Raw genomic sequence first — 8,792 nt, 5'->3', positions numbered from 1 at the left:
GGTTGCGTACAGAAAGTGTTATCCAATTACCCCTGGCCATGTTGATTTATTTCCTTTTCTTCGACTCTCCAAATGTCCACTATCAAAAATATATATTAAAATCCAAATTAGTTTATAAATTTAAAAATAGTTTAATAAATTATTTAAAATCACTTTTATAAAAAAAATTATGTTCTTAGTATTATCAAATTTTTACTAATTTGAATGTTAAGTATGATATATACAAATATTTATGACATATAATCTTAAATTTTAATTAATAAATGTTATTTAAATAAAAAATTTGTGCAGTGAGGATTCTTGGTGGTTATATTTTATCTATAAAGGTCTTAAGAATTACGTAAGATAAATGTTTTGGAGACGTATAATTTGCTTTATGATCTATGTAACTTTTAGAGTGTTAGTTGGACGAGTTAATTGTATCATATGTTTCTAAATTATAATCATTATTTTAAATTAATTTTTAAACTTCTAAATATTTTTGATTTCATCTTAAATTATGAGTCTCATTTTAAATTAGTTCTTAAACTTTTAAATATTTTAATTTCATCCCTAAACCCCGACTCTCTTTCTAAATTGGTCTCTAAACTTTTGAAAATTTCAATTTCATCACAAATTCATCTAAATATGTAAGTAGTTTCAACCATAACCTAAATTTTTTTTTATCAAACATATAATAATAAAGCTCGGTCTGATCATTTTATTAACAAGGGGTGTGATTAGTATATACATATAGTTTAGGATGCAATTGGAATGTTCAAAAAGTTTGGGGACCAATTTAGAATAAAGATCATAGTCTGTGGATGAAATTGAAAATATTTAAAAGTTTGAAGACTAATTTAAAATGATAGTCATGATTCAAGGATAAAATTAGAACACTAAAAGTTTAGGGACCGATCTAAAATAAGAATCATACTTTGAAGACATGTGATGCCAACGAGGTAGAGCTCGATAACGTTGAATCATATTAAACTACATCTGCCAACGAATGTTAGTGGACTATCTATAATTTCTTATGTAAATCACAATTAGATTTTGAGTATGTCCTGACCCTAAACTAAGGGAATCACCCTTAACCTAAATTTTATTGCATAATATATATATATATATATATATATATATATATATATATTAAACTACGTCTCTTATGTGTATTATTCTCGTAATAACCACTTTTTGTCTAAGCCTGTTTAGTCCAATTGAAATAAAATTTTATTTATTTTATAAAATAAAATAATTAAAATATATATTTTTATTCTTTTTACAACTCAAATAGCGTAATAAAAACCTACATGTTACACTACACTCGTGATCCGAAGAGTTATTAGCATGCCTAATAGTTCAATATGCTAACTAATCAAGGGCAACAATCGAACGGATACACATGTAACTCAAATTAGGACTACATTGATAAAATATATAAATATTTAAGATTAAATATGTAATTATATAAAAAAAATTATTTGTCACGTCACTCTCTATTAGATTTTAACGGCTAGTTGCTCTATTGAACCCATTTAAATAGTTAAATTATCATATTGATGTAAATTTAAAAATAATGATTATTTCGATACTTATACTATAGTTAAGTGGTCATTCTAGTAATTTACCCTATAATATATCAACCCGTTTACTAAACCGGTTTTGATATCTTCAAGACTTCAACGTACGTTGAACTCGAAATGCGAATACGAAAAATCTGTCCCCACACATAACAAGAGGCAAAGCGCTGCGCCAAGTCAGTCATTGAATGGATTAAGTACAATCTAACAGCTTCGACAAGCCACACGATTTTCCATCGTCACCCATTTCTTTCTCTTCATACATATTTCATTTTCTTCCATTCTTTCTACTCTCCTTCCTTGTACATCAACCGATTCCTTTCAACTCAGCTTGTTTTTTATGTTTCATCCGCCTTCAATTTCGTTAGAAACTTGCATTAGGGAGGGCGAATTACTTGGTATACATTTTGATATTTGATCTTATTTTTTGTTCTTTGTAAAGTTTACGATTATCCCATGTTAAAGAACCCTTTTTTACTGCCATTTGGGTGTTGTCTAGCCTATAATATAGTCTATAGATTAAATTTTAAGATATATAAAAGAAGGGAAAGAGCTAATGTTTTGATCTTGTTGCTACAAAGATGAAAAATGGGTTGCCCTGATAAAACCCTCTGATACTTTTGATTCATTCGACTTAACGTTCCTAAAAAATGGCCTTTTTTTGTTTGTTTCCCTGGATTTCATGTTATGGATTTGTTATTTTTAGTTTGATGTGGGGTTTTTTTGTTGTTGGAATTTTAGCAGATATCGAAGTTTGTTGAGTTTTACCAAGTGTGGTTTGCTATTCAGATCATTTTGAACAATGTTGCCAGTTTGCTCAGCCGCTGCTGGCTGCTCTTCACATTCTCAGGTAAACTTTTCACTTTCTTGAACCATAAATTTTCTTCTTATGTACCCTATTTGACTCGCTTGTTTTTATTTTATGGTTTTAAATCTTTTCCCTATTCTTGAATGTTACAACTTTCATGCTTGAATAGCTAAATTCTAATCAAAGTTATGAAATTTAACTGCCATGGAATACTGAATCAGTTTCAATGTAGAGTAGTTGATAATAGTTGGTTAGTAAGTGGATTGAGCTGCATTGAGGGTATGCTTTGTGTCAGTGAAGACCATAATATGTCCTAATATTTTGGGGAATTTATGTTTATAGGATATATTAGTAAGCATTGCTCGTTTATCTTCTTTTTTCAAGGTATAGCCTTTCTTGTGTAACAATTTTTTCCCAAATCCCGACAATCTTTAAAATAATTTTGCCTCAAGAAGTAGTTCATTCGTGTATTTGAAACAATGACCTTGTACTAGAGCTTCATTCAGGGCATGCCTTTGCCAACGAATGCATTTCTTTGTGTAACAAATGTATTTCCTGCATCGTGAGTCGTGGTGTATCCTTAAAATGGCAGTGCTTAATTGTCTTTTAAGAAGAAGTTCATTCAATATTCAAACTGATGCCTCTAGCAGATTTCATTTCATGGAGATTTGCGGCCTTTCACTCCATTTGAAAAAGACTTTCAGTTCAGATGTAACTATCAAGACAGGTCTGCTTTCGGCATGTCAAATGAAAATCATCTCCATAGAATGTGTTTTAAGCCACAAGCAACGAAATCTTTATACTCCAATTTTGTTGAAAGCACTGAACAACCAGTATCTGTGGACCTTGTTAATGGTTATTCTTGCCCAGACGAGGTAGTTGATGTTAAATGCAAAATTTCTAATGAATGGAGTTCTTCGGTTGAAGCAATAATGTCACCCGCAGATGTCGAACTGAAATATGTTGAAGATTCTAGCATATCTGATGCAGAAGAGAAATTTGTCGATTCGTCAAACCAGTTAGTTGAAAATGCCAATGATTACATGGGCTTGGAGGGACCGGAAACCATATCAACTATTGACACAACGCCTGAGACTTCCACTGCAGCATCTAGCTCCCTGAACTTTGACAACGATTCACTATCCAATGCCAAAACTGGTCTTGATGATTTTCTGTCTGGGGTTAACGAGACTGTTAATTATTCGCTAGACAAGGGAGAGAATGCTGTGAAAAGCTTATTGGAGAAAATTACTTCTTCTATAACTTCTGTTAAGACAAGTGCTTCTGAAGCTGTCGATAATGCTCAAGTATTAGCTGACAATAAGCTATCAAACTTATCAAATGACTTGAAGGAAGTATCAAGTAAAGCTAATATTTTTGCTGTCGACTTGTTGAGGCGTACAATTGTCGGAGTGGAGGATTCTTTAGCAAACGGGGCTTCCACTTTCGTATATTATTATGCTTCTGCTAAGGAAAGTCTTCCGCCGGAGATCAAAGATACACTAACTTTGTATGAAGAGAAAACAGGAAAAGTCTTAAAGCCTGTTGGGGATGCCCTGCAACAGGTATCCTTTTGTTTGGTGTTCATATCAGTTAATGGCTCATGGTTTTAATGTTCAAGCATAGGACTCTATTTTTTCATCAAATCCATTATTTATTCAGTTGTGAGCTTCTTCTTCTTCTTTTCATTTTTATTTTAATTCAATTTGTTGTAAGCAGATTTACATTGGCATTGAGGGGCTGGAAAGGAGTGTAGGCTTTGATCCGAATGATCCCATTGTCCCCTTTTTCCTTTTCATTGGCTCCTCAGCAACTCTATGGTATGAATGTTCTTATGTGCTCATTTGAATTTTAAGTTTAACTGAATATTTTCTTTTTTGCATGTGGAGTTTATATTTTGTATCAGATCTGTACAGGGCGTTTTACTGGGTATGGGCATATGGTGGTTACTCTGGGGACTTATCTCCTAAACTAACTTTGGAGCTCTTGTCCGGAAAGGAGAAGGCTTTACTTATTGATGTGCGGCCTGAGGCAAGACACCGCAAACTATTTTGGCTCTTTTTTGCCCCCCTTTTTTGTGTATTTGCGTAAGACGAGAAAGTGCCATAGCTCAAACTTAGGTTCTCAGTCCTAAGCCTACCCCACAACCCACTTGAGCTGCACTCCAATGTGTTTCAGGCCATCTGTTTTGTAGCATGGATTATGTTCTGAATTTTGAAATTCAATTCAAAAAGACTTAACCAACCTAGTTCCATAGTGTTCTCATGCTTCTTTTCTTAGGATGCTTTTTTCCCTCATAGATGATTAATAATCTATTATTTTTCTGAAGTTGAAATTTGTTTTTTCTATTCTATTGAATCTGAAGTGGCTTATTTTTGGGCATTAACTTTGTCAAGGTCTTAAGAGAGAGAGATGGCATTCCCGATCTTCGACGAGCAGCACGGTCTCGTTATGCTAGTGTATATTTACCTGAGGTCTGTTTAGACATAACCATCTTACTTGAAAGTTTTACTTTATTCGCTTTCCCAAAGCTTTATCTTTTATGGTTTTCGTTTTCTTTCAGGTTAATGGTTCAATACGGCAATTAATGAAGAGCGGAAGGGACCTTGATGATTCCTTGATTGCTATTGTTATTCGAAACTTGAAAACCATTGAGGTTTGTATCTTCTTATATTTCATTGTTTACCTCTTCGCTGGTTTTAGTTGCTTTTTAATCTAGAGCTTTGCAGAAAGAGCGAAAGAAGAACTTAGGGTCAGACTAATCAAACTTTGTAATGCATTCATATTTAGGCTACTAAGAACAATTTAGCATATGATTTTGTACCTTCGTATGTCTATGAACTTTCGTACTTTTTTGCTCTTCTTTGTCAACCTAGTTTTATTGTCATACCAAATCCATGGCTTGTTGGAAAGGTTGGAGGAAGAGGGAAAGGGGGGGGGGGTTGATCATGCACATCCAATCTTTTTTCTTATTTGATGTAGCTAAAGTTACCTACTGAGCGTGGCCATTGTTATTGGCCTTTGAATAGAACATCATAATTACTATGGTTATGAAGGGGTTTTTTAATGAGACGTCTTCTCTTTATCAAAAAAAAAATAGAACATAATTTATGTATATTTTCTTTTCTACCACTTGTAGGACAGGTCGAAGGTCATAATTATGGATGCCGATGGTAGTCGCTCCAAAGGAATTGCAAGATCATTGAGAAAACTTGGGGTTAAGGTAAGCATGTCTGAATTTTCAAAGTTTAAGAAAATAGCTTTTAGATGCCCAAAACTAGGAGAGAGGAGAGGGGGAAGGAATGCGAGTTACGATACCTGGAACTCATATGTTGTTTTTTCCTTTTCTTTTCATGAATTAACATTCATATCTTAATGTTGTGTCTGGCTGCTCGAATGTGAGAGATACTACAATGCCTCTCTGAAATATCACAGTTAGATATTTGAATATTTGATCTAAGGAGTGATATTAATTTGGTCTGTTATAGTTTTTGAAGACTGGTGACTAAAACCAAACTGAAGTATTCAGGACCTAAATGGTTAAATCCGTAAATCCTAATATCTCATTTTGGAAGCTGAGCATTGCATTGTTGCCCGCTGACTCAGTTTAATATGTGTTTTATATCACAGAAACCCTACCTGGTCCAGGGTGGCTTCCAATCATGGGTGAACCAGGGTCTCCGAGTTAAGGAACTAAAACCAGAGACAGCACTTACGATACTCAATGAGGTATTTATTATGCTGTTTATTGTTCAATTAGAGGACACCAAGTAGCTCTGGATTCATTTGTGACTAAACTGCCTAAAGTATATCTGAAAAATATTGGACCAAGAATAAAAGAGGGAGAAAGTCCCAATTTATTGGAAACTACTTGGTCATCATGGAACATAATCACATATTCTTACGCTAATGTGATTGATTTTGGTAGTTTCGTCGCATTTCGTCTTCAATCTTAGATGTTCCTGCTACCGGGTATAATAGCTATTTTAGAGCTGATGTTTACTGAACCACGTCGAGCAGTTGCAACTAACACATCCCCACCATGTGATGGAGAAATGAAGAAATAGAGAAACAAACAGCTAGGGTATCCATATCATGTTAAACATATATCCTTAAAATCCGATTCGCTACTGCTAGAATGTCCCACCTTAATATAAGACGCTTCCAAGCCAAATTATTACTGATCTAGGATTTCCAAATATGTCATCCATGAATGATTTGAATAAAAATGCTTTCGACTGTTTTTTTTTAATTTATTTTTTTCATCAGTGTAACGAATTTTAACTTGTATTCATCCCAGGAAGCTGAGGCAATCTTAGAAGAAATTAGTCCTTCTCCAGTGCAACTTCTTGGATATGGTGTGGTAAGACTCAGGTTCCTTTTATGATGTGTGAGTTTTAATAGTTTATGTACTAGCTAAAAGAAGGGTATTCTTATTATTTCACTAGTTTGAGTAATATTCGAAGCATGTTTGTTTTCTCGTAAGGTGGTCCGATGTCATCATTATCCTCACTTGTAACAAGTTAATTATATCAGTTAAAACCCACAAAATGCTAATGTATATCTTTGTGGCAGGGTTCTGTAGCAGCAATTTACGCGCTGCTAGGTATATTTATCTTATCCTTCCTTGAAAGATCAATTCCTTTCCTTTTTTCTCTTTAAAATTAAACTGAAACCTGGAAGCAATAATTGATTGTGATTTATCCCAAGGTAGTCTAGCAATATGCATTTTGCACTTAGAATTTCGGAAATGCTCATTTGTTGTTGGTTTTTATTTGTAAATTATGGAGTAAGAGAGAGTAAGAGAGATTTCTATTTAATATATCTTCTCTCTAATATATTTTTCGAGGTATTTTGTCATGCATGTGCACTTCGTAACTCTTTAATGTCGATTTTATGTTTACTGGCATTCCGCTTCTTTGTAGAGTGGGAGAAATCATTACAGCTGATTGGCATTCTTGGTCTAGTCGTGGTACGTAAACCTCCTGGTTTAACGTGCTCTTGTCGAGTTCTCGGTATTTGATATCTATTTCCTTGTTTTTCTAAATTAAAACAAACTTTTGATGTTTTGAATAAAAATGAAAAAGAACGAGCCGTTACTTTGTACAGACTCTCGTCTGAACATCTTCAGTTTCTCCTATATTTTACTTTGAAGAGAATGTTTTAGCAGCTCTTTTAAATTTAGCTTATTGATAATGGTGATTCTAAAACTTCTTCATTGTCGGTTTGTAACTTTTACAGACCATTTATCGGAGGGTCTCTTCATACGAGAGCTCCGAGGATCTGAAAAAAGACATAAGGTACACCCTTCTTCAAAACATTTATGATACTGATACTGTGATATTCAAAAGATTGTTTGTCTACATTCATGATTTTTCTTGAAGTACTTGTGTCTGATCCCATTTCCAAACTATATGGCTATTAACGGCGTTGTCTTACATAAAACCGTTGTCAAGGAATAGTTGTGGTAGCTGTTGCCAATGCAGTATCTGCAGAATAATGAGAACTAAATAGATCTTATGGACTTGGTACTCGAAAATGTCTTTTGATTGTCGGTCGTTCACGTTACGTAGAATTGTATGACCTTGGCCTTCCTGCTTTTGTCATCTATGAGTTAGCTGCTGATAAAGTTATTAATTTTGCATAATTATTGTCTTACTCATGGACCAAGGATCAAGATATTAAATCCTTCTAACCAATTTGTTGGATTTTACTGAAACCTTGACCACAATTTGTTCTTCCAACTGAAATGCTTCTTGAAGGTTTTTGCTAGCTCCTGTCAGATTCGGAACCCAGGCACTTTCATGGGTTTCCGGGAACTTAGAAACCAACGGCATTGGACTTCCAACATCACCCTCATCGTCAGATGTTCAAAGCCGAGTGTTGCAGGCTGCTGCGAAGCATGAATCTAAGCCGTCCGATTCAGAAGATCCCGATGCAATGGCTCCGATGAATGAGAAAGTCGACCTCTCCGAAGCATAGGTGTAGCGCAATTTTCTCGCAGTAAAATGTCTCCATTTGATCATCAGATTGGTGAATTCAAGGCCACCTGGCTCACTAGGATGTAGTGAACAAAGAGTTTGCAAAGATACTGACCTGTCAAAACCCTAAAAACAAGTCATTTACATGAGTTGGATCATTTCTGTTCTATAATACTCATCAAACAATCATAGCAACTCCAATCAATAAAGAAGCTTGGTTAATCATTTCCAAACTTACATGTTGGTTTTGGTTGGTGTCATTATGGATTTATCTCCATGCTGCTTGTTTTAGAGAAGTAGAGGGCATTATTTAGTCTGGCTATGGTGCTTCTGTGTAATGCCTGTGCTCGTCACATCTTGAAAAGGTGAAGGACATTAATCCCACATCGAAAAGGAAAAAGGAGATCCAGTTTATAAGCGGTGACACTACACGTCCTATCA

The 8,792-nt window shown here is 34.5% G+C and overlaps 1 protein-coding gene across 3 annotated transcripts; it reads left to right on the top strand.

The window, feature by feature from the left end:
• The first annotated feature begins 1,805 nt into the window (after positions 1 to 1,805).
• Positions 1,806 to 8,539, top strand: LOC120206765 (calcium sensing receptor, chloroplastic-like). Of its 3 annotated transcripts, none has more exons than XM_039206360.1 (14): positions 1,806 to 1,960; positions 2,307 to 2,412; positions 3,021 to 3,935; positions 4,090 to 4,190; positions 4,287 to 4,401; positions 4,767 to 4,844; positions 4,934 to 5,026; positions 5,510 to 5,593; positions 6,001 to 6,099; positions 6,671 to 6,733; positions 6,946 to 6,976; positions 7,296 to 7,342; positions 7,612 to 7,670; positions 8,133 to 8,539. In XM_039206360.1, the coding sequence occupies exons 2-14, from the start codon at positions 2,365 to 2,367 to the stop codon at positions 8,350 to 8,352; spliced, it is 1,953 nt and encodes a 650-aa protein (XP_039062291.1). In that variant the 5' UTR covers positions 1,806 to 1,960; positions 2,307 to 2,364; the 3' UTR covers positions 8,353 to 8,539. The 3 variants fall into 3 exon arrangements, with proteins under 3 accessions (XP_039062291.1, XP_039062292.1, XP_039062293.1); XM_039206361.1 differs by having other exon boundaries at positions 2,304 to 2,412; XM_039206362.1 differs by lacking the exons at positions 6,946 to 6,976; positions 8,133 to 8,539 and having other exon boundaries at positions 1,807 to 1,960; positions 7,612 to 7,672.
• Positions 8,540 to 8,792: the final 253 nt, after the last annotated feature.

Source organism: Hibiscus syriacus, unplaced genomic scaffold (genome assembly GCF_006381635.1).
Source record: "Hibiscus syriacus cultivar Baekdansim isolate YM2019G1 unplaced genomic scaffold, ASM638163v2 tig00013960_pilon, whole genome shotgun sequence".
NCBI lineage: Eukaryota > Viridiplantae > Streptophyta > Magnoliopsida > Malvales > Malvaceae > Hibiscus > Hibiscus syriacus.
Note: the sequence above shows the minus strand (reverse complement) of the source record. Positions and strands in the feature narration are given on the sequence as shown.

Excerpts from the sequence above, each read along its gene's own strand:
- LOC120206765 (XM_039206360.1), top strand. The coding sequence starts at position 2,365 with ATGTTGCCAGTTTGCTCAGCCGCTGCTGGCTGCTCTTCACATTCTCAG. Across the intron at positions 6,734-6,945 it reads AACTTCTTGGATATGGTGTG|GGTTCTGTAGCAGCAATTTA; the intron begins GTAAGACTCAGG and ends TCTTTGTGGCAG. Across the intron at positions 7,671-8,132 it reads GATCTGAAAAAAGACATAAG|GTTTTTGCTAGCTCCTGTCA; the intron begins GTACACCCTTCT and ends TGCTTCTTGAAG.